Source organism: Rhodamnia argentea, chromosome 7 (genome assembly GCF_020921035.1).
Source record: "Rhodamnia argentea isolate NSW1041297 chromosome 7, ASM2092103v1, whole genome shotgun sequence".
NCBI lineage: Eukaryota > Viridiplantae > Streptophyta > Magnoliopsida > Myrtales > Myrtaceae > Rhodamnia > Rhodamnia argentea.
The window spans coordinates 8,959,434-8,983,877 of NC_063156.1; the positions used below are offsets into that span (position 1 = coordinate 8,959,434).

General features: G+C 40.4%; 3 protein-coding genes and 1 pseudogene across 3 annotated transcripts; 3 read left to right on the top strand and 1 right to left on the bottom strand.

The window, feature by feature from the left end:
- The first annotated feature begins 383 nt into the window (after positions 1-383).
- Positions 384-1,936, top strand: LOC125315957 (disease resistance protein RUN1-like). Its single transcript, XM_048282587.1, has 3 exons — positions 384-781; positions 889-1,011; positions 1,123-1,936. The coding sequence occupies exons 1-3, from the start codon at positions 384-386 to the stop codon at positions 1,934-1,936; spliced, it is 1,335 nt and encodes a 444-aa protein (XP_048138544.1).
- Positions 1,937-2,096: 160 nt separating this feature from the next.
- LOC115733314 (disease resistance protein TAO1-like) lies at positions 2,097-9,159 on the top strand. Its single transcript, XM_048282588.1, has 7 exons — positions 2,097-2,219; positions 3,670-3,954; positions 5,078-5,357; positions 5,551-6,031; positions 6,138-7,152; positions 7,238-7,428; positions 9,069-9,159. Exons 1-7 carry the CDS (start codon positions 2,097-2,099, stop codon positions 9,157-9,159), a joined length of 2,466 nt encoding a protein of 821 aa, XP_048138545.1.
- A 2,912-nt stretch (positions 9,160-12,071) lies between these two features.
- LOC115733491 lies at positions 12,072-21,385 on the top strand (annotated as a pseudogene).
- A 169-nt stretch (positions 21,386-21,554) lies between these two features.
- On the bottom strand, positions 21,555-23,461 carry LOC125315867 (glutathionyl-hydroquinone reductase YqjG-like). The gene is made up of 3 exons (XM_048281945.1): positions 22,571-23,461; positions 22,221-22,470; positions 21,555-21,789 (listed from the first exon to the last, which is right to left on the bottom strand). Exons 1-3 carry the CDS (start codon positions 23,431-23,433, stop codon positions 21,601-21,603), a joined length of 1,302 nt encoding a protein of 433 aa, XP_048137902.1. The 5' UTR covers positions 23,434-23,461; the 3' UTR covers positions 21,555-21,600.
- Positions 23,462-24,444: the final 983 nt, after the last annotated feature.

Genomic DNA, 24,444 nt, shown 5'->3' on the forward strand with positions numbered 1-24,444 from the left:
TTTCCGATCACCATCCGTCGCAGCAGTTCGATTTAGCGTGAAGAGTCTTGAATCGTTGGACGGCAAGATCTCAGCATCGTTCGAGCACGCCGAACAGTGTGTCGTGAATCTCTGGAGATCACAGCAGTGGGTGGATTGTGTTGTCTTGAGCATTCCTCAGGTAATCCATGACTCCTCGCTCTATTCTACTTCTCTGCTTCGATTCCTGTATTTTCTTCTGATGACTTGCGGATCGAGCTCCGGGAGACGTTTCTGCAATCCCCAGATCTGGGGTTCCATATTTCTCCTCTCTGTTTCCTGCTTTCTTTTGAGGCTCTGCTCCCATCAATCTCTTCTACCGCCTTTTTAGGTGAATTTTGAACGCGGAGCCAAGAAGATCCGATATGGTGGGCGTCTTCCTCAATTTCTTTTACTGGCTTTGTAGCATCTGCTCCACCAATTCTCTCGAGATGGAAAGAGAAGAACCCACTCCTTCAGCAGAAGATCCGACGTACAGGGCGTCTTCCTCGTCGGCCTCTCCTAGTGCAGGTGACTATGAAGGCGGAACCAAAAAGCCGAAAGGAGATAATTACGAAGTGTTCTTGAGCTTTAGAGGGGAAGACACCCGCAAAGGCTTCACCGATCATCTCTATACGAGCCTTGTCAACGCAGGAATTCGCGTGTTCAGAGACGACAATGAGCTCCGCGTTGGCGAGGAGATTGGTCCGGAGCTTCTCTGCAGTATTACGCAGTCCAAGATCTCGATCCCGATTTTCTCGGAGAACTACACTTCTAGCAAATGGTGCCTTCGCGAGCTAACTCACATGTTGAAGTGCAAGGAAACCAACGGGCAATTAGTGTGGCCCATATTTTACAAAGTGGCACCCTCACAAGTGCGGCATCTTACAGGGAGATTGGGAAATGCTATCAATGCACGTGGGGAAGTGGACGAAATGTTGTGAAGGAATGGGAGAAAGCACTCAAAGAAGTCGGCTCCTTGAAAGGATGGGAATCCGAGAAAATTCATAATGGGTACGTTATTCTCCACCAACATATTGTTTAGTTTGTCACAAGTAGATCTTTTTTCCAAACGGATTTAAAATATTTGCCATCCCATACTCAAAATTTTATGTTATTTGATAGGCATGAAGGAGCACTTGTTAACATTGTTGTCCGGGAGGTTTTGCACGAATTAAGTAGAAATTTTCGGCTAACTCTTCCCAAAGAGTTGGTTGGAGTTGATGATCGTGTGCAAGAGATTATGAGCCTGATAGACGTTAAAAAATTTACAAATACAACGATTATCGGAATCTGTGGAATGGGCGGCATCGGTAAGACAACTCCGGCAAAGGTCCTGTACAACAATCTCTCTAGTCAATTCGAACATCGTAGCTTCTTGACAGATATTCGAGAAACATGTGCACGGAAGGGTATTGAATGCCTGCAAAAGCAACTCATTTGCGATATACAAAGTCCATATGGCGGGTCCAATGTCGCGGAGGGAATCGGTGTCATAAGGTCTCGCTTTACGGGTAAGAAAGTCCTCATTGTCCTTGACGATGTGGATGATAATACTCACTTGAATGCTTTGGCCGGAGAGAGTAGTTCGTTTGAAGCTGGTAGTATAGTCATCATAACAACTAGAAACAAGAGTATTCTTGAGGAGGCTAGGGCAAGCCACATCTACCAACTCAAAGAGTTGCCTTTGGATCAATCGCTGATTTTATTCAGTAGACATGCTTTTCGAAAGGATTCTCCTCAGAGCGATTATGAGGATATCTCTCATGATGTTGTATCAACTACTGGGGGGCTTCCCTTAGCGCTCGAAGTTATAGGTTCGTTTTTATGTGGAAAGGGAAAAGACGTATGGAAAGATACGTTAAAGAAATTAGAGAAGGTGCCTGAAAAGAAAGTGCAAGAGAAGTTGAGGATAAGTTATGATACGTTAGATCTATGAGGAGCAGCAAATATTTCTGGATATTGCATGTTTTCTTATTGGATGGCCTAAACAAAGTGCGACTTATATGTGGGATGCCTGTGATTTTTTTCCGGCGAGGGGGCTCGAAGTGCTCAGTCTTCTGTCCCTAATAAAAATTGACGAAAACGGCAATCTAATGATGCATGATCAACTCAGAGATTTGGGAAGGGAAATTGTTCGTCAAGAAAATGCAAAGGAGCCTTGGAAGCGGAGTAGATTATGGAATCATAAGGACGCCGAAGATGTGGTTGACAACAGCAAGGTAAGAGTTTTCTTTGCTTATCTTAATTAATGAATGTGAGTCCATCCTCTCTTTCTTGTTTGACAGAAAAATTGTTGTCAAGTCTTCAGTCCCCAAAACTTGTGGCTTCTACCCGGAAAAGAGCTAGTTCGATTAATTGCCGTCCTTGCAGAATTCAATGACATAATTGAAGAGCAATTTCTTGGTTATTGGTGATATATATGTATGTATGTTATGTTTGTCTTTGTCTCGTAGAATTGTGACGATGACAGTCTCCCTTGACGTACCACTTTCGGAGAAAACCTAACACTTGCCATTGTTCGGGCCCATGCTTTTCCCACATATCTATTTAATGCACGTGTTTAATGTATGGATTCTTCTTTTGATTTCGTGTTAGGTCATTTTTTTTTTTTTCTTTTACTGAGTATTGACTTCTTATGAGTTGTTTGCTGCAATAAATGAGACCTTCATTTCATTTCTGATGATTTGCTATCCTGCTTTGTGCGTTTCTCAGGTTGGGTCAATTACAGATTCAGTCCCTTAAGTATTACTGTTTCTGAGATTTACTTCCTGTATCTATTTTTTTTTTCTCAACGTAATCCTTTATCTTTTATGCAATCGAGTTCTTTATTGTCAACCAGTATCTAATACCGTCAATTTGCTGGTGTGGCTTCCTTATTTATTTTTTATATGCGCAGCTGTGTAAGATAAACGTCTAGACATTTATTAGTCTCATTTCATTAATCCTTCTAACATTCATTTGTTAAACATAGGCTATCATGTTCAGCTCTTTTTCAGGATCTTATTTAGCAAATATTTAGTTAGTTTTTTATATCATCATTTGTTAAATATGGTCTATCATGTTACATAAATGTTTTATGGATATTGTTTATGTCAAGTATTGACCACCACATGACCATAGATATTTCTACATCGTTCAACTCTTGGTGATATTTAGCACATATTTAGTACATTTACATCATTTATTTGTTAAATATGGTTTATCATTTAAGATAATTTGTTTGTCCTTTTGTTAATGTCATTTACATATGAAAAACGAAAAATATTTTCTCATAATGAGTATCCATAAAAATATCATACATTTGGTTATACTTATCATTGAAGATATGTAGCCAACCCTCTATATTCTTCTCTTTGGTAACGCATGTTCAATAATTTTTTGGTGGTCATCGTGTTCGTCGATCTTTTAGTATTATTTAGGTTGTCAAATATTAGCCTAATATAATATTGATATTTTGATATATTTATTTGACCAATACGGTGTTTGTATTATTTTTTTGTCCAATATAAGCCCATTCCACGTAATAAATTATAGCTTCATAAATTGTTTCAATTGCTATGAGATATGTATGTAACCATTACTCAATGTAGACGCATAACTCAATGGCATATTTTATGTGGTAAGATCAAACATTCAGAGCTAACAGTCCACGATGTTTCCTAGTTGCAGGGCACTAGAAAGATTGAGGCCCTTTGTCTTGGCAATTATGGTGAGGGAGGAAGAAGTTATACGGCTGAACAATTTAAAGAGCTGGCCAACTTGAGGTTCTTTCAAATGAATGGTGGGAATTTCACTGGAGATTTCCAGAACTTGTTTCCTCAATTAAGATGGCTCCAATGGCGGTATTGTCCGTCAGATTTCGCAGCGGCCAACTTTCATCCGAAGAAATTAGTCGTGCTCGATCTATCGTATAGCGAGATTTCGGAGGATTGGGGAGGATGGGGTCCACTAAAGGTAAGATATAGAGAAGACATATATATTGTTGAATATTACATATTGTCGATGGTCCAATTGCACCAAATTCTCCTTCTTTATTTTGGAATGGTTTTAATGTCCTTCCTCAAATGAAGGACTTTCCTCTATAAATAAGAGGAATTTATAGGCACCTAAATATACTGGAAGCTTATGCCCTTTAAAATCTTAACCAGTCATGCTTAACATTAGACATACTAATTACCATCTATTAAAATTATAATTACAATATTTGTGCCTATTTTGAATTTTTTTTTAATGATTTTTGGTCTTCTCTTTTTTGTTTTTTCAATTTCTCCCCAAGCAAAAGTATGTCTTTTTTTTAGCGATTCTTGTTGTTTGTCTATGTCCATCTTCTTTCACAGTTTCAAGGAGAAACAGAAACTCCGTCACAGTGGCTTGTGTTGTATATACATACTAAAATTCTAAATTCAATTTTATCTTAGAGAAACAGAAATCATTTATTAATTGCTCTCACTTCTTGCACGCATTATCTAATTATTTATTAATGTTGATTATTGAAATCACCGTATAACACATTCATAAGCTATTAATCTAACAAGAGTAACAAAATTATCCTTCCAGTGACGTTTAAATACTTTCAAACCTAACATTTTTTTAAATCTTGCACATATAAAACTTAAAAATTGCTTTTCGTAATTAAACTAGCTGTTTCTCTTTAATTTCATACTGTTGAAAGAAAAAGTGGCGCCCAGTGAATGATTCTCTCTTCCATTTGAATTTCTCATCTGCTTTTTTCATGATAAAATTTCCTTTATGTCTAATCAACAAAACAAGGCATCGCCATAACTTTTAAAAACTAATTATATTTTTTCCTCTGAAAAAAAAGAGTTATCCGTAACTAAATGCAGTTAGCATAACATTCTTTTCGCAATGGATATGCTTAAAAAAACATTTATACGATGGTGTACCCAAATTCTACTAAAAGAAACACTTAAAAGTAAATAAGAAACTGTCAAAGAGTAGCGGAGCATGAATATTTTTGAGGAACTTTCAAAAGTCCAAAGGAAAAAAAAACACTAGTAGTGGAAAATCATAAGTTATAGTGGTCCAATCACAATGAGGTATTCTTTCTTTCTTTCAGGTGGCAACCGAACTCAAAGTTCTCAATCTCACGAGCTGTCACTCTTTGAAAGGAACTCCTGATTTGTCCGCTTTCAAAAGCTTGGAGATTTTGATTCTTGAATATTGTGGGTATCTGGAAGAGATTCATCCTTCTATCGGAGACCTCAAGACCCTCGTCTCCTTGAATGTCAGGGGTTGTTGTAGATTGAAGGAGCTACCGGCTGGAGTAGGCAAAATGGAAAATTTGAGGGAGCTTATCTTAGATGAAACCGCCATACGAGAGATTCCTATTTCGAGAGGTTGTTTGATGAAGCTAGAGAATCTAAGTGCCATGAGTTGTCAAAAACTTGCTCAACTGCCGGAATCCATGGGCTCTCTTGTGTCGTTAACTCGGTTGGACCTATCATGATTCGGGGATTGAAGGATTACTCGAATCAATTGGTTCTTTGAAAGAGCTCGAGACTCTTAATACCTCTCATTGTGAATCGTTAGCCCGCATACCTAGCTCCATAGGACATCTAGCATCTCTTTCTGTCCTTGACCTAAGAGAATGCAGTAAACTTGCTCAACTTCCGGTCTCCATATGCTCCCTCACGTCTTTGACTGAATTGAATTTAGAAAGGACAGCAATTGCGGAATTGCCCGAAAGCATTGTGAATCTGCAGAATTTGAGGATTTTGGACATTAGTTGGACCCACATAACAGAATTGCCTCGTGACATTGGAATGTTGGCGAAACTCCAAGTGTTGAGAGCCTCGGGATGCAAAAATCTGGAAGGACTACCCAGTAATATAGCCCAACCGACTTCGCTAAAGGAGCTTTACTTAGACAAGTCGGGCATCTCGGGCTTGCCAGAAAGCATTTCTAAGCTCTCTTCTCTCCAACTCCTCGGCTTTGAATACTGCGAGAAGCTTCAAGAAATACCGGAAGCGCCCTCCGGCTTGAGAGATCTACGGATAACCTGCCGTAGTCGGTCATTGCCACATCTTCCTCAACTGAGCCTTCTCAACAAACTCACTCTTTCTTCGATTTGATTGTCTCCCAGAGCTTCCGGTTGGACTATCAACGCTTTGGATTAGGCTTTGCGGAAAATTGAAGGCGTTGCCCAATTTGTCAAGCTTGAAGCGCTTATCTCAATTGATTGTCGAGGAGTGCTTTGAGCTAACAGAAGTCACCGGCTTGGAAGGTTTACGGTCCCTATCCCACTTAGAAGTACGGGGTTGCCCTAAGATATGTAGGCTTGGGGCGGTCGAATCCTTGGAGTCATCGAGAGGCTTACACATTGATGAGGCGTTCCCGGATTCTTCCAAGTTAACGAGCGCAAAGGTATCTCGGCCTGAAGGATCGCTACATCTTTCAAATTCAAAGATTCTGCAGGAAACAATCGCTGGAAGTTGCGAAAATTTAGCAGAAATTGAAGGCCTTGGTGGATCAAAATCCTCACTGACGTCGGATATCTCTGAGTCCACTTCCGCTGGACAATCTCAAGACCTTTTAGGTTTGGAATGTGTGAGGGAATCGCATTTTACAAATTGCCTGGATGGATTAATATCCTTGAAAACTTTGTCTGTCTCTGGTTGCACATCCCTTGGACAATCATTGGACCTGTCAAATTTAAAGAGTTTGAGGGAATTTTATGCTATAGATTGCAAGAACCTAGTTGAAATTCGAGGCCTTGATGGATTGGAATCCTTGGTAACTTTGATAATTTCTGGGTGCACGTCTCTTGGACAATCACTGGACTTGTCAAATTCAAAAAATCTGCATACACTTGAAGCTGCAAATTGCAAGAACCTAGTTGAAATTCGAGGCCTTGATGGATTGGAATCCTTGGTAACTTTGGATATTTCCGGGTGCACGTCTCTTGGACAATCACTGGACTTGTCAAAGTTAAAGAATCTGCAGACACTCAAAGTTGCAAACTGCAAGAAACTAGTTGGAATTCAAGGCCTTGATGTATTGGAATCGTTGAAAGAATTGAGGATTTCTGGGTGCACGTCTCTTGGACAATCATTGGACTTATCAAAGTCAAAGAATCTGCAGACACTCAAAGCTGCAAACCGCAAGAAACTAGTTGGAATTCAAGGCCTTGATGTACAAATTGTTGAAAGAATTGAGAATTTCTGGGTGCACGTCCCTTGGACAATCACTAGACTTTTCAAATTCAAAGTATCTGCAGACACTCAAAGCTGCAAACTGCGAGAACCTAGTTGAAATTCGAGGCCTTGATGGATTGGAATCCTTGGTAACTTTGTCAATTTCTGGGTGCACGTCTCTTAGACAATCACCGGACTTATCAAAGTCAAAGTATCTGCAGACACTCAAAGCTGCAAACTGCAAGAAACTAGTTGGAATTCGAGGCCTTGATAGGTTAGCATCTTTAAGGAAATTGGATATTTCTGGGTGCACATCCCTTAGACAATCACTTACCATTTCAAATTTAAAGCATCTTCCGACTATCCGTGCTGCAAAATGCACAAACCTAGTTGAAATTCAAGGTCTTGATGGGTTAGGATCTTTACAAAGTTTGGATATTTCTGGGTGCACATCCCTTAGACAATCACTCAACCTTTCAAATTTGAAGCATCTTTCGACTATCCGTGTTGCATGCAGATGCACAAACCTAGTTGAAATTCGAGGTCTTGATGGGTTAGAATCTTTACGGAATTTGGATATTCCTGGGTGCACATCCTTAGACAATCAAGTGGTAGTCAACTTTAAGATATTTGTGGAAATTCTGTCCTGCAAGCTACGAGAACCTAGTCAAAATTCAAGGCCATGATAGATCAAAATACTTGAGAGATTGGGATATTTCTGGGTGCAAGATCAAATGAACAATCACTGAATCTATGAAGTTTAAGGAAGCTGAGGATATTCCAAGCTGCAAACAGTGAGAATCACTCGAAGCCTTGATATTTTGGGCATCTGTCGTTACACTTCCCTAGGAATATTACATGACCTATGGTGCTTGAAAACCCCGATACAGTTGAACATCAACCTCTATGAAGGCAAAAATGGCAGGAATGAAGCTGGCGGTCCTGGTGAATCATCTGTGAGTGATTCTTCTTTGTACATTACCGAGTGATTCATGTTTCTTAGTTGGAATGAAAACTCTTTTGATCATGGTAGGAATGTAACTGGCAGCTCTCGTTGGAGGACTAGACCGTCATAAGCGTGACTTTTTGTAAAATGCTTTTGCAAATCCTGTGTTTTAAGGTGGTTGTGCTTGCTCGCAAATTATTATAACGTGTTCTTATTTTGTTTCCACGGTGAGTTGAGCTTTTCTATCTTTAGTAATGCCAAGAATGACGTAACTTTGCTTGCTTTTCCCGATTGCTTGAATTGGCCTTTTTTTTTTCCTATTGTTCTGCGATATTTGAACTGTAATTCTCTCTTTTGTCTGTTCTTGTATGACTGCTAATTTAATTATTAACATGTGGATTATTAAAGATGGTTCGGGAGGCAAAGTGCAAAAGCACAGAGGCAAAGGAGAGAGATCATTTTGGATCATGGTGCTCTTGAACCGGAATTCGTCGGGTTCTTTCAAGCTAAATTCATGTAGTCTGCAAGAGTGAGTTCACGGAATCATTGTCATTTTAAATTCCTTGCTGAACTGTTTATTCCTTGGGTTTTAATCCTAACAAGATTTACACCGCTTAGCCTGTTGGTCATTCCAATGCTGGGATTGTTTTTGCCATGCCAGAGAGGAATTTTTTCCTAGTGATCTTGTGTTTCTGACTTTCCAGTATGTGAGTTTTTATCTCCTGCTGCTTCGAAATCTGTCAATAGTCTTGGTCTTCATAGGAACTGCAAATAGAGCCGGATTTTGGAATTTCGTAAGAGAACCCTATATTTTGCAAGAAAAGTTATGAACTATTACAAGTCTGATCGATTTTCATTGTGTTAATCATGCTGAAATTGTGAGAGAAAGCCTCCTATATCTTGGGGAAATAATGATCCTCATGTTTTATGAACCGACATGATAAGCTTATGGCAATGGACGTGAACAGGACTAGCAGTGTGGCACCTGGAGATGAAGCCTCGCTTCTGGATAGGGGCGGAGATGTGCTGGCGCTGGTGGTTGGGGCAGCCAGTGGCTGATCTAGCTGGACAGGAGGTCGGGCCATCGGAAGTTTCACCGATGATGACCGCTGCTCTTAAATTATATCTCGAGCTTGAGTCTGTGTATGGAACGTGGGCGTCTTTGTTCAAGTCGCGTAAGGGATGAGATCTTCAGTAATTAGTCAATCTATAAATACTCGAGATTTTTTCTGCATAGGAGAGACTCTTAATTCGGCCACATATTGAAGTCCTTTATTGAGCTGCACATAGTGGAGCGTTTCTTTGGGTCGTACATAAGAAAGCTCCGGACACATGGAAGATTTGTGCTGTAAATTCTACATTTGATTGAGTTGTTTTTTTGCACAGCGTGGATTTAGGCTTAATCTAGATGTGGGAAACACTCAAGTGTGTGAGCGATTATAACTCTAATTCTTCGATTATTAGTGGATGATTTGCTGCTGGCTCTTCCCGTTGAGTAGGTACCGACACTAGGGACCGAACCACGTAAATCTCTAATATCCTTTATGGTTTCTCACTTATTTCTCTAGTGATTTTGCATCGACTTAAATTGCAAGACACTGTAAATTTCCGCATTAATGTTACAATAGCTACTTTTTCACCCTGAGAGCAATGGTCGCCATTAGCAAAGAAGTAGATGGAGTAATACTTCCTGGTTTTGCTGAGGGTGGCGGGTCTAAGTGGTCGGGATGGTGAACGGAGAGGCGGTCTTGCAGTTGTCATTAAAGATATTAATTTCCCAGCTATTTTCTCCCCCAAAAATCAAGGAAAAGAATAAAATCTAATTACCAGACAATCCAAACACTGTAAAAAAAAAAAAAATCTAAAATCTGTCTTACACGTTAGAGGATACAATATGTAGGAGACAGTATCTCTCCTGGTACTTCATGTAGTTTTTTTTTTTTTTTTTTGGGACCATGGTACTTCATAGGACTGAGACCACTGTAAATCAAATTGTAATTGTTATTTGAACTTCTTGCAAGACAACCTCCGACAATACGCCACACTTGCTAATTTGTCATCCATGTTAAAGCATCATAGCAGCGGAGATCAATTTATGCGACATTACGTGAATTTGGAAATTAATGGCAAAGAGTAATGAATTTGACGGAGTAAAATGCTCACTTAAAACCCAGCCGACCATGCGGTAACGTTATATTAAATGATAGTAAGTAAATATATAAGTTTTACATGAAAGTTTCGGAGAGCATGAACCAAAACGTTTTATCCTAGACATAGTCAAGCCCTTCACATACAAAGGGCGTTTGAAATGGAGTTGGGGATTTGTCTTAATGGGCTTTGAGAGTGTTGATCAAATGGGGCATTCTCACATTTGAAAGTGAAATTTCACAAAGGAAAAGAGAAAACAATAGATAATTTAATACGCATGTACTTTAATTATCAAATATTATATATGGTTCCTTATACCTTTCTATAGGGAACCTTGCAAACAACGTAGAGGGTGGGAACACGATGGTATCAGCCGACACCTTGGAACCTATCGTATATCTACCGGTTTCGTAATTTTGGGAACTTGAAATTTACTCTGCAAGTTCTAATATTCATCTTGGAACCTACCCAATCATCTCATTAAGTGGATTTTGCAGATTTTCTACACGTAAGAAACATTTTTAGTTCACGAGGCATTCATAATTTGAGAAATTCTAGCCAAACTAATTACATGGCATTTATAATTAAAATTTTAATCTAACATGTTTTTTTAAAAAAAATCAGTTCATGTGGATCGCGAAAACTAAAAATATGCTGGAAAAAATTAAAAACGGGAGTTGCACAAGCGGCGAGGTTGGGGGATGGCCGGCCCTCGCTTGTGATTAGCAACCCCAGCCGGCCATTCCCCACTCTTGCCGCCTATGCAATTGGTCTCTTTCTTTTTTTTTTTTTTTTTAATTCTATCTTAACTTTAGATTATGTTTATTTTTTTTAATCTAATTATTTTTTTATTTTTAATATTTTTTTGAAAATTTTATTTTTTTTTTTATTGCTTATCGGACTCTGGTGAGCCAGATAGGCTTTAGATATTAATAAAAAATATCACAATAGATTTCCAGCTAGGCTAATTAGAGTTGGCAAATCGTTCCGAAGGTAGTTGGTCATTATCCCATAAAAAACTCAAACCCTAACAAAGTTGAAGATCGGGAGTTTAAATTTTTCTGGATTCTTCATTTAACTTCCCAAGCTTTTAGGATCATTGAGAGCCGTCTCTTAGAATTTAATGCCAACTCTAGGAGAGAGAGGAGAGAGGTCGACAAGATGTTCCATGATATGATAATCAACATAAAGAAGATGACCATTGTTTGAAACACACGACTCTCTCGCAAGTCTTATTACTATAGTTTAAAAAAAAAGTTCAATTTTTTTTTTAATGTCAAACGACACAAACCCATGTCTGTTTATGCACGTGATAATATTCTTATCATTAAACTGTGTTTGGCTTTGCAACTTTGATTGTTATGAGCATACACATTTCTTTGTCCAAATTTGAACCCAGATGTCCAAACTACGATGCACTTCTTCCATGAGCTTTGTGCGATTTGAAAACTTAACTGCACTTATTATTGCAATTTGATTCGTTTCGGTTTCGATTGTAAAATGAATTGTTTTTTAATTTAGCCGGGTGAAATAAATTAGTCCGATTACTAATTTTGCCGGACTCTGATTCGGTTTGATCTTCAAAGCCAAACCGGGTGTGATTTTACGGTTCGGGACGATCCGGTTCACTGGCATTTTCAGATCATCCACGGAAAAACCTGCCCCAGCAACCAAACAGGGTTTGCACTTTGCACCACCGGATTGCGAGCCAAACAGAGCCGAGGGGAGTTGGACCGGGAATTGGAAGAGAATTTAAAGCAGGGACAAGACAACCCTTTTCCTGGTGTAGGCTTTGAAAAAACCGAAATCCAATCAGTGTCCTTCGTCTTCCTCTCGGAAGCGTTTTATATAGACAAGGGGAAGAAAATGTTAGTGTCCTTTTTGGCGAGTGTGGCCACTGCTGTTGGTACCCTATTAGACTCCCACTCTGCGCATGAACTGGTAAGCCTCGCCCTTCAGTCTCTCTCTCCTTCTCGTAGCTTTCTCTTTTCGATTTTTGATTGCATTTGGGATGGGAGATGGTGCTTGTTCGAACGACCGATTGCTGTTCCTCCCGAAAGTTTGGTGTCGTTCGTGGGTTGGCTTGTCTCCGCCGGAGAGGTCTAGTTTCGCTGTAATTGCTTAGTACATTTGAGCTTTTGGGGAGAGTGGTTGCCGATCATTTGGTCCCTCTCTGGTCTGGCGAACGCATGCGCGCGAGAAAGTCGATAGCGGGTTAGTCGAAAATTTGGTTCTCTGGTTTTGTTCGGTGGTGGAGCTTTTGCCTTGAGAAAGCCTAACGAGCTGCGTGTAGCTGTTTCTGAGCTCTACGTTCGGTCTCAAGTGGTCATTTATTGAGATGATCTTTTGGGTGGAAAGTCTGTGTTATGGTACTGCATTTACATTTCTGTAAAAACTTGAGGCAACACTCTTCCGGGGATTTGTTATGCAAAGTACTTTTGCTGACCCTTTTGGCCTTGCATTTACTGTAGAACTTTGGTTCTTGTTATATTTATTGGTAACTTGGTAAGCGTGGAAATAGTCTGGCTTTAATGTGTTGCAAAAAGATCGAAAGCAACTTTGGGAATTTTCATTAACATGCGGGAATCTGCCCCAACACCCTCATGGCAATAAGCCATGTGTGCTCGGGATACCCTTTTCACACGAATATACGGAAATGGTCAACATTGTCACAATTGTCATCGGAATTCATTTAATATTTTCAAAACATGCTTCATTTCATTGTCTTTTAATGCCTATCTTCTGGCACCTCTTTATGTTAATTTTTCATTGCTTAAATGAAACTTGCTTATTTAAACTGGTTGAGCTTTTTCCCTTGTGTCTCGTGGTGCATTGGGAAAGAATGAGAATGCAATGGAAGATAGTTTGAGGGATCAGAGTCTTCACATTCTTCAGCTTTTGCTTTGTAAAGTATTAATGGAATGCATGCTCTGGTCTCACTTAGGTATTGGTGTTGTTGGTTTATTTAATTTTTCTTTTAAATGTTCTTCTTCGTAATGCACCTTTTGATGCCTTTAAAAGGTCACTGCCAGCTAGCATTTTGATTTTTTCTTGGTATGATATTTTTTTGACTCGAAGTTGTGTGTTCTGTGAAATTATATATGGAGCTCTCTGAAGCTTTTATCTCACAATTCAGGTATCTAGGCTCTTCCAACAATTGTAAGCCCTCTTTACTTCCAAGAGCTTGAAGAGTTATGGCACCTAACCCCAGAGTAAAGGCAGCCTTTATGGCAATGAGGGATATTGGAATCAGTGAAGACAAGGTGAAGCCAGTGCTGAAGAAACTCCTGAAAGTATATGACAAAAAATGGGAGCTGATTGAAGAAGAAAACTATAGAGTTCTTGCAGATGCTATATTCGATGAGGAGGATGATAAGGTGCAGTATACGTAGAACTATCTATATTTACTTCATCAATGTTTCTCTCTCTTTTTCACCTCTTCTTTCCTGCTTGTTTTTCTAATCTTTGTTTATGATCTGCTGTACAGGTTGAGGTGCAAAAGAGAAAAAGTACTGCAGATGTATGTGATCCACTCCATATTGTAACTACAACTTTTTGACCATCTTTAAAATAACCTTTGTTCTTCTCTTTTTGGCTCTGAAGGAGGATGACTTGGAGGAAGAAGCACAAATGCATGAGGTTGAACGCCCGTTAAAAAGACTGAGGTTGAGAAACCAAGAATCTCAGGGCTTAGCTTCTCCTAGTAATCAAAAATCTCAATTAGGTGGAACTTCGTTCCAGCCTGTGGTTGAGCAGCAAGAAATCCAATCTTCTTCAGTCCAGCAAAATAACATGAACAAGGGAAAACAACCCATTTCTCCCATGGCTTTGGCTGTAATTGAAAGAAACAACCTGTCACAGCTATCTCCTATTAAAGTTAGTGGAACACGTTCAGTAATGTCCTCCGATACTTCTATCAGAATTCTCATAGACAAAGGAAAGGGGCCTCTCTCTCCTCAATTTATCGATAGAAGCTTTGTACATGAGAAGGCCATGCAACGAACTAAAGGATGAGACGTATGGTGATGATGAGCCCCTAAATGAAACTCCTATTGCAACTATACTTCCAGGTCCATGTTTACTTAATAATTTGTTTGTTTGACTGGCCTTTTAGTTTTGTTGACTCATCTGCATAATGACTATAGTTTGTCAGTTTCTCTCGGGTGAGGGAAGGGAATGATTAGTGGGGCTTGTAGGTGACTTAGATCATTGTTGAGGATGAGGAAAAGAAACTACATTCTCCGACTTTTCGTACACTTTGCCTGCTTCCCATCTCATTCTCCCTTAATCCTCCATCTCTTCTTCCATGTTCCCTCCATCATTTTTCTGTTCCTTCTCTCATGTTCTTGAGCAGAAGGAAATGCTGCTGGTGATGTCTATGCATGTTCAATGACAATAGAATCCTCTTCTTATATGGTCAAGTAGACTTTAGCAGCTGGGTATCTTTCAATTAATTTATGGATCTACTAACTACTTAACAAAGACTTATGTAAATACGGTTCCTGGTTTTTCATTCACTTGGTGCTTTTGGTTCTCTCTTTTTAAGGGAAATAGAGTTCTTTTATTTATGACGTCAAGTGCCTCTCTGAGCTTGCAACTAATTCCACTTAGTCAGGATAGTCTCCTTTCTCACTTCAACTAGGAAGTTATTGAGTAAAGAGGCAAGGGGTGCCCCTCATACATACTTAAACTGTCTGCAGGGTAGAGTATGGATCTATATGACAAAAACATTTAGAATATTCCGTTCTGAAAGCAAAAAACATAAATTTTCAAACTTACTAGCCTTTAATAGAGAAGTATTTGACTCCATTTACTGTTGCTCTATATTCCCCATAAATGCCAAGAAAAAGAATATGATTGAGTAGACTAATCCTTGTCTGCTCAGTTGGGTATTTTGAAAGGGCAAACTGTTGAATTGACGGTTACTGTGCATTTTATTGTTATTAGGGCTGTCTTATTAAATATCTGATTGTAACCCTGGGGTCTAGTGGTGTTTGTTGATGTTGTTTGGTTAATACATGTAGCTCCAATCAATAAAGGAGATTCTGTGATTGGGAAGGAGATGATTGGTGGAAGAGGAGGCACAGCTGTCTGCACAACATCTAGTGAGTATCGGAATGACCATGAGCCTTCTAACATTGCAGAAGAATCTCCTACCAACCTAGAGATTGCCTCCTCGCCCTTGGGAGAGGTAAAAATTACTTTGAGCTGCAACTCCACCCGTGGAAGAGCAGACTTTCATATGCCTAGTATAGATGCGGTTCTAAAGTTGATGGAGGATAAATATCTCCAATCCCATAAAATCATTGACCCCAGTTTTTCTGTCTCGAAACTGATGAAAGATATGTGCCAATGCTTTCTGGAGTTAGGAAGCGACTCTACTGATGCATCAAGAGAACTATCAATCAATGTGGACCCTACAGTTGATACCTTACAGAGATCTGTTATGCAGGACACTCTCAATGTTGGAAGCCATAAAACAAACTCCTTTGTACCCAATAATGCTCCCAATGGACGTCCTGATGTTCAAGGATCAATTGGGGCAGCTGCACCTCGAATTCCTAGATTGCCTGGGCCTTTTGATGGTAGTAATGATCACTTGAAAATGAACAAAAACAGTGCCATAGTTGATTGTGCTGGAAGTGAAAGGAAGCTGTCAGAAGAACCAGGAGACACTGATTCACGTAGTCTGGTGGTTTTATCGAAGAGTCAGTCAACTCCTACTGAACTGAGGTCTCTCCATGATGTCAATGACATAGCCAAAGGAGAAGAAAGAGTACAAATACCATGGGTTAACAAGATTGATGATCAGTGTCCACCATCCTTTCACTACATACCCCAAAGCCTGGCTTTCTCTAAAGCTTCTCTCAATTTCTCCCTTTCTGAGATCAGAAATGAGAATTGCTGTTCAAATTGTTATGGTGACTGTCTGCCTTCTCCGGTACCCTGTGCTTGTGCATGTGCAAATGGGGGTGAGTTTATTTACACTGTAAAAGGTCTTGTAAAGGAAGCTTTTTTGCAGAAGTGTATTTCTGTCAATCGGGACCCTAAAAAGAACCACCACTTGTACTGTCGGGAATGCCCTCTAGAAAAGTCAAAAGATAATGAAGTTTTAGAACCGTGTAAGGGACACCTGCAGAGAAAATTTATCAAAGAGTGCTGGAGAAAGTGTGGCTGTGGCAAACAGTGTGGCAATCGAGTGGTGCAGCGGGGCATAAGTGGTAAATTGCAGGTAAACTATTAGTTACGTGTTAGTCTAAAGCTTTTGCCTATTATAGCTGTACTGTCATAGTTGGATCTTGTCATAGTTATCATTCTTAAAAGTGTTCCAGTTACTATTGCAGTGGGTGACTTCATACTTGGAACCCTCAAGCTTAACCCTGTACTTTTTTGAGACTGATTTTGTCTTTCAGGTGTTTATGACACCCGAAGGAAAAGGGTGGGGTCTGCAGACACTGGATGAACTGCCTAAAGGTGCATTTGTATGTGAGTACGTTGGTGAAATATTAACCACCAAGGAAATCCAAGAGCGAAATTCGAAGATGGGCGACACTGCACAACGTACCTATCAGGTGCTCCTTGATTCTGATTGGAGCTCCATGTGTGTGAAGGATGATGAAGCCCTTTGTCTGGATTCAAGAACCTATGGAAACATTGCTAGGTTCATCAACCATAGGTATTTGTTTCTTTTGATAGGAAGCGTTCATATGTTGATTTGGTCTTTGAGCTCTTACATTTTTATTGCATCCGCCTATAAGATGGAAATTACTTAATATTGGATGGCCTAATTTGTAAAAGTAGCTCCTGACAGAAAGTTCACTTTTTTAGCATAAGTCTTTGGTCTAAAGCTTTGAGAATGCAAATTTCGTTGCAAGCTTATCTATTAAAACAGCATAGAAATTTAACACACCTGGAAAGTTTTTCCTTATTTATTATTGTAGGATTCATGTACTAAATCTGATATTGTTTCCAAGTAACTGTAGACATCAGAACCCTATTCTGCTCTGCTTTCTGATTTCTTGCATTCTCCCCTTCTTCAAGCTCGTGAGAAAAGGCATTCAATGCCCACTTAAAGTGGAAGGTCAGTTGAACAGAACGATGTAACACATTTAAAGCACTAATCAGCAAAATCTTTCATGTACACAGGGCACTGAAATCTAAATCATGAAAATGATTCTCTAATCACGGGCATCAGCAAAAGAAATTAATTAGTACTCATATAAAACACCTTAAGCCGAACCACAGCATAATTTGTTTCCACTCGTTACAGAATTTCCGAGTGGTTATTGACACCTAGAGATGACAACAACCCAAAAAAACTCTAAATATTTTTATCTGAGGTCCAAGCTCTTCTTGGCCAGAGCTTTCACAAACTTCATGGCAGTTCGCTGTCAAGCATAGTCTGAAAAGGAAAACTATAAACCTCTCTGAGATATCTTCATCTGTGGTGGAAAAGGAAAGCATTGAAGGTGGGAAGGGAAAAGGAAAATCTGCTCAGGTAATTTTTTGGGTATCAGAGGACTAGACTGAACCTATTCCAATCCTTATAGAGTTATGCTGCCCATTCTTAAATTCAGCTGAAAGCCAGTCGTGGTCTTTCCCCAATTGGAACTGCATTTTCAGGTAAGATTCTTTGGTAGGGAAGCCATATGAGAGAACACTCTATTTCTTGATGCTGGAAGGCTAGTTACTAGGAGAGCTAATATGTTCATCTTTTACTGCCTCACCCCCTACAGTCAAAGAGCTCAAATACTTAGCTAATTTGCTGATGGGGATTAACTCGTAATGGACTCATTGTGAGATTCTATCTGTAAGCATCAGAGGCCTTGGAAATATGTCCTGTTTTCACCTTTTCTTCTTGTCCCTTGGACGGAGTAATTAGTTATATGCATAACTCTTACATGTGGGTGACCATCAACATAGTTTCTGATGATGGTGGATTCACTTATTCTATGGTTTCTTTTCGTCCTCTCTTATAGAACTAAAAGCAAACACCCTACTAGGTTGGCACTCCCTTGGTGTGTCGCTTTGGAAGAAAAAGTTGCTTCAATTGTCGAAAGAGGAAAAATAATGATGTCCAATAGAAACCACAATCAGAACTCCTGCATCATTGTTATCATCAGGAGCCTATTGGTTTAGTCACGATGAATTGATTATATGTCTTAAATTCTACATTCCATGTTATATGCACCATTTTCTTATTATCAGCATAACTCTGTCAATGGATTGATTTTAACAGATTTACGCAAAAGGTTTGCTAACTAATTATGGAAAGAAGTTTGGTGGACTTGTAGTATGTTGACCTTAATTACTGTTGAATTTGATTTTTGTTCAGGTAGAGGAGCTTGTCATAGATTTTCTTAAGCCTTTTCCATTCAGGCATAATTTCTTCATGCACATTATGCCCATTATGCATGTACTGTTTTTTCTTTTGGTTTAGTTTTATGTGAGGATTTATATCTCAGCTAACATAGTCTCAGTTTTAAATGTCACAAAAGTTCCAAGCTTGGGAAGGATGGGTTGTGCAGTAAATTTATAAATTTTTATTCCGAATTTTACCAAATATACATACACATGTGGCAATTTTGATTTTCCTTGTTTATATTGCTAGATGTTATGATGCCAATTTAATTGAGATCCCAATTGAGGTGGAGACCCCAAAGCATCACTACTATCGTGTATGAAAAGCCTCAATCTTCATTATTTTTTTGGGAACTATTATTCTATAGGAGATGGTCTAGTATAATATCTTGCATAAACTCTTCTTGCAGCTCGCATTATTTACTGCTAGAAAAATACAGGCCTTGGAAGAGCTGACATGGGTGAGTCAATTGAGTTGTACCTGATTTTGATAACAGTTTGTGTGTATTCTGTTTTTGTGTTGCTTTCACTGGACTATGAAGGATGACTGACCTGTCTGAATGTTGTGTAATTGAGATATATAATTGTACGACTTTCTATGATTTTTAATGCTTGTGTTTTGAGAAACAGAATCTTCAGCCTGTAATCTTCAACAAATTCACCATAAATTCAGCATAGGAGAAAAATGATACCATTTTATTCAGTTTTACAACTTGATATATGCTGTGTTAGTTCTATTCTTTTTTACAACTTAAGATATGTGATGGATCATTAAAATTCCCAGTGATGTCATGTTGGCGTCATTTATGTTTTTGTTGAGTCTGATTAATTTGCATGCTGTGACATCAAGTGAAATTTTCCTTTTTGGTATCTTTCAGCCTTAACTGGAGGTTCTATAATTCCCTCATGATATGTTGATTGTTTTATTGAATTAAGTGCTCTAGTGATCCAACCCAAGGCTCTAGAGACTAATGATTTGGTAATTAAAATGCATATTTGAGAACTTGATTGAGACATTTGCCTTATCATCTGTGCTTACATCGATAAAATCAAACGTATATATGCATGTCTTGGTCTCCGTATATGATTGCAAGGGTCAATGAGTGAAGAAGAAATACGGACATTTCTATATTGAACCTGGAATAAGGAAACTGGAATGTCCCCTTTTTTTGTACCTTGTCCACATATTATAACAATCAGACTGAAGCATATGCTGTCCAAATATACATGCATAACTATTTTTTGTCCAGAGTTTGCACTATGCAAAAGCTATTTTAGATTAGTGTCTCTCTATTGAGAGTACAGAAGATTGCAGTAAATTGCTTGTTTGGATGTTGCCCACGGGTTCAAGAGGTTATGATCTACTCTTTTGAGCTTTTGTTGTCAAACCTGTGTTATTTGATTATTCTGATGCCTACTGTTTGTACTCCTAATGCTTCTTGCCCTTGTAGGATTATGGTATTGAGTTTGACGACCATGATAATTCTCTCAATGCATTCCAGTGTATATGTGGCAGTAAGTTCTGTCGAAACGTAAAACGCTCGAAAAGTAAGTCTCTCTCTCTCTCTCTCTCTCTCTCTCTCTCTCTCAGAGGATAATGAAGATCTAATAAAGAATAAACCCTACCTATAGAATCAGCATTCCTTGTCCTAAAGGAACATCTAAGTATAGAGCCCCCCAAATAGGTATACAAAATGTAATTTCTGGTGATAATAGGAGCAACAACTAATGTTCTACGTACCAATGGTTATTCTACTTTGGGTACTCTCCAAAGAGAAGGTTTGGAGGTCCCATTGCAATTCTTATCTTTTTTATTTCTTAGTTACGATTTTTCCTAGAGTAGATGGATAAACTGTTGGTGTTTAAAGTAGTTTCTCATATGTTGAAATTAGAAGTTATATAGGAGATTTATCCTTGTAGACATGTCCAAACAACTGGCGATTCTCCATCAAATTCAGTTTAACATACTAACTTCCCTTTTCTATAGACAAGGAGATGGTGATGTATGATTACCTGTGCTACATATGTTGCAGGATAGGCTACTCTGTCTTGATTTTTGTATATATATGTCTCATAGCACTCCCTTCAGTTTACTTTATGGTGGGGTCATAGAAATTATTGTGCACTAAGTAACCTCTTTATGATGTTTATTTTCTCATGATAGACAAACACAAGATGCACTAAGTAACTTCTTGTGCTTTTGGGCCGTTCTGTTCCAAACATTGTCTTCTGTGGTGCAGGAGTCAAGAAAGCGAGATTACTAAGCTCATGCTAATGCCAGGATGGCTGGTTTGGAGGGCAGTTATATTTTGGCGTCAGTGCCCTCAAGTTTTGTAAGATAGAGTTTCAGTGCAGAAGTTCAGAAGCGTTATCCGCTTTTTGTGTACATGATTTTTTGGATGTATAGTCTGTTCTTGTGTACTCTCCCGGCTCTGCGCTTGGTCCTTTGTTGGGTTGTTTCTGTTTTAACTTCTGGGTTTGGCTTTCGAGAAGAAGGGATGCAAAGGATTGCTGAATGGATCATTTCTCATGTAGTCTCCCCGCTCCTACAAAGCTCATTACAGAATGAATCCGCATGTAATGTCATCTTTGGCTCTATTGAAATAAGTAATGGAGGATGGAGTAACGGAGGATGGAGGATCGACCGCAGAATGATGTCATGAAAAACAGCTTGAACAGGAGAGCTGGGAAAGTTTTTTGTCCGTTGGACATCAAACTGTCAATGGACCAGCAACGACTGTGAATGTTAGTATGCTGTAGAGGGCTCTTTCATGAAGCCACTGTGAGAGTGCCTTAAGCAACCTGTCTTAGCTTTTGTAGGAAACGCATTTCTTTTGACAGCTACTTTTTCCCAATTAATCTTGTGAGAGTATAAGCAATTCAAACGACCTCAGGTTTGTGAAACATAAATATACTCGAGCATTTGTTTCTAATACAGAATGTGTTCTGTAATCATATCTATCTGCAGTTTTAACTGTGGAGGAGTCTGGGTTACGTGTTAACCAAAGTCCCTCTACTTTGTGATGACAATCTTGCCCTGTCATGGGGCTCGAATAAAGCATCGTGCGCGAAAGCCGCAGGCATGGCTGGCTTGATATTGCCCGGGTTTAGAGGAAAAAGAAATCTGTAGTAACCATCCATGATCGCGTCGAAATCGCAAGTCGCCGCCACTTTCGGCACCTGTTTCAAAAGTAGAGGCGTCAGAACTGCCTATACATAGCCCTGTGCGGCCCTTTAACATTTCCATTAACGAAACCGGAGTAAGCGCAGTATTTCGCCATAACCCCTTCATATCCCTCTATCGAAGCATGCATCTTCATCCTGAGAATGTTTATTAGCTGCCTAGAGAGATTTCTGACCAGCTATTTGCCATCTTAAAATTGGAGATGAGACCTAATCAGAACGTCCGAAGCGAACTCTCTAATGTCCGAATGTCATTTACTAAGACATCTTCCGCCTATGATAGAGGTTTAGGATTAAGCACTCGAATTCCAATCGAACAACAATATGACTGGAAATTACGTGGCGGCGGCGGCAGCGAATCGCACAAACCCGCAGAACATGGCTAGTCTCGCACTGGAAACTGAAACGAGGTATGGCGAATTTAGTACCTGATAAATGTCGCGCATGTACCCATGAAGGTTGGGATACTCCACCAGCTTCTTCTTTGTGCACTTGAAGAGCACATTGTACACGAGATCGAACCGAACCAAGGTCGTGAACAGGCACACGTCCGCCAGGGTCAGCCTACTGCCGCACAGGTACCGCGACCGGCTCAACCGATCCTCCAATCTGTCCAGGGTGCCGAATAACTCGTCCACTGCCGCGTCGTAGGCCTCTTGGCTCTGAGCAAATCCGCACCTGCCGTCGCAATACAATGACACAACAAACGCTCTTAGCAATCTGTCAAAAATGTTGGAATGAGAAGCCAGAGCGCTATTTTCCTAACACTTTTTCAAACCTGTACACTCCGTTGTTGACGCCGGGATAGATCACCCGGTTCCACTCCTCAATCTCTGCCTCCAATTCGGGCGGCGAGAGGTCCACCTCCGGGTTTCGGGCCAGCCCGTTCAGGCCCGAATTGAACACCTTGATGATGTCGTAACTCTCATTGCAAGCCACGTCGCTCCGATCCACATCCCACAGCATCGGCACCGTGCAACGCCCGCTGTACCCTCCCCTCCTCAGCCCGTACACCTCCCTCAGGTTCCGGCGCTTGTTGGCCTTGTCCCGGCCTGGGACCAGGTCGCCCCTTTCCGGGCCGGGGCCGGGCGGGTCCCGGAACTCCCACGAGCCGTCCGCGCCCGGGGACGCTACGGACACCGGCACGGCCTCCTCGAGGCCCTTAAGAGCCCGGACGACGAGCGCCCGGTGGGCCCACGGGCAGGGAAGGCCCACGTAGAGGTGGAGGCCGCCGGGCCTCGGGGCGACGGGGCCGGCGAGACGGAAGCGGGAGGCGGGGCGGGCGTAGCGGCCGGAGGGGTCGGAGGGGGCGAGCTGCGACATCATGACGCGCCAGGCGGCGGTCCAGGCGGAGCGGACGGAGGAGACGAGGAGGCCCGGGGGGAGGGAGGGGCCGAACAGGAGGGCGGACAAGGCGGTGAGGAGGGAGGAGGATGAGGAGGAGGGAGGTTGGGGGGCAGGATTGTGAAAGTCGCGAGGTTTGAGGGACATTTTGGGGATGGTGGTTGTGGTGGCATGGGGTGCGATTGTGAGGATGGGCTTGAATTTGGAGGTGGATGGGAAGGGCGCTGGGGAGGCGGAGATCGGTGAAGAAGCTGACGATGATGATGAACACCAGGAGGAGCAGGAGGAGGAGGACATGGCCGGCGCGCTATCGTCTGGTTCTGCTACCTCAGTTTCACTTGTAAGGGTAAATGCAAGAGAGAGCCAGAGCCCAGTACTAAAACGGAAATGATGGCCCCGTTGGCGTGACGTAACCGATCGACTAACAAAGCTCGACTAACAAATCGAAATCCAAGAAGCTCGATTCGTTCTTTTTGATAACTAGTTTGAGTACTTAGTTCGATGGAATTCGAGCTTAAAATTACTTCGAGCGCTGATCACTTTATATTTGGATTCTTCTTGATTCGACTGCAATAGTGATTGAGAAATCTTATTACTGTTGTTGATTTGGTCATTTCGAAATTATTCTCTCTGATGATAAATTATCTATTTTCGTCACAGTTGTTGGCTTTTATATGATATATCTAGTTTGGTTTGAATTAGTTATCCAACCTTCTTCACGTGGAGTATAGACAAAAATTTTAATTGCTATGCATTTGGGATCCGAGTCACTTAGCAACATTCATTTATCCTATTATGAACTGCTAATTCATATATTCTTCTATGAAATACTAGCTTTAAAAAAATCTAACAATTTAGCGGCTTAGTAGTCAAGTTAGTAATTCGAAATTGATCACTTGAAAAGAGATAAAATTTCAAGAAATATTACAATATTATTGAAAACTATCAGACGACGGCCATCAAGGCGTAGTAATAGTCCAAGCGATGACTGGTTCAAGTTGTTTTTGGATAAAATTGATTGGCCATTCCTTTAACAATGGTGATAAGGTCTAGGACTTTTTGGATAATTTTCTCGAAAATTGTCCTAATAGATAGCGAAGACATCAACTATTCGAGTACAAAAGCTCCTAAGCCGCTCCAATGTTTCTTATTCCACATTATCATGAACATAGCAGCTATTAAAGGACATCCCAACTGCCTCTAGTCGAGAGAGATGCATAATCCTTTCTCCCTTTGACGTGTAGCATAGTCGGCGAGGGCGACCCTCAGCTGAGATCAATGACCTCCGGTAGCCATTGACGAGGCCTA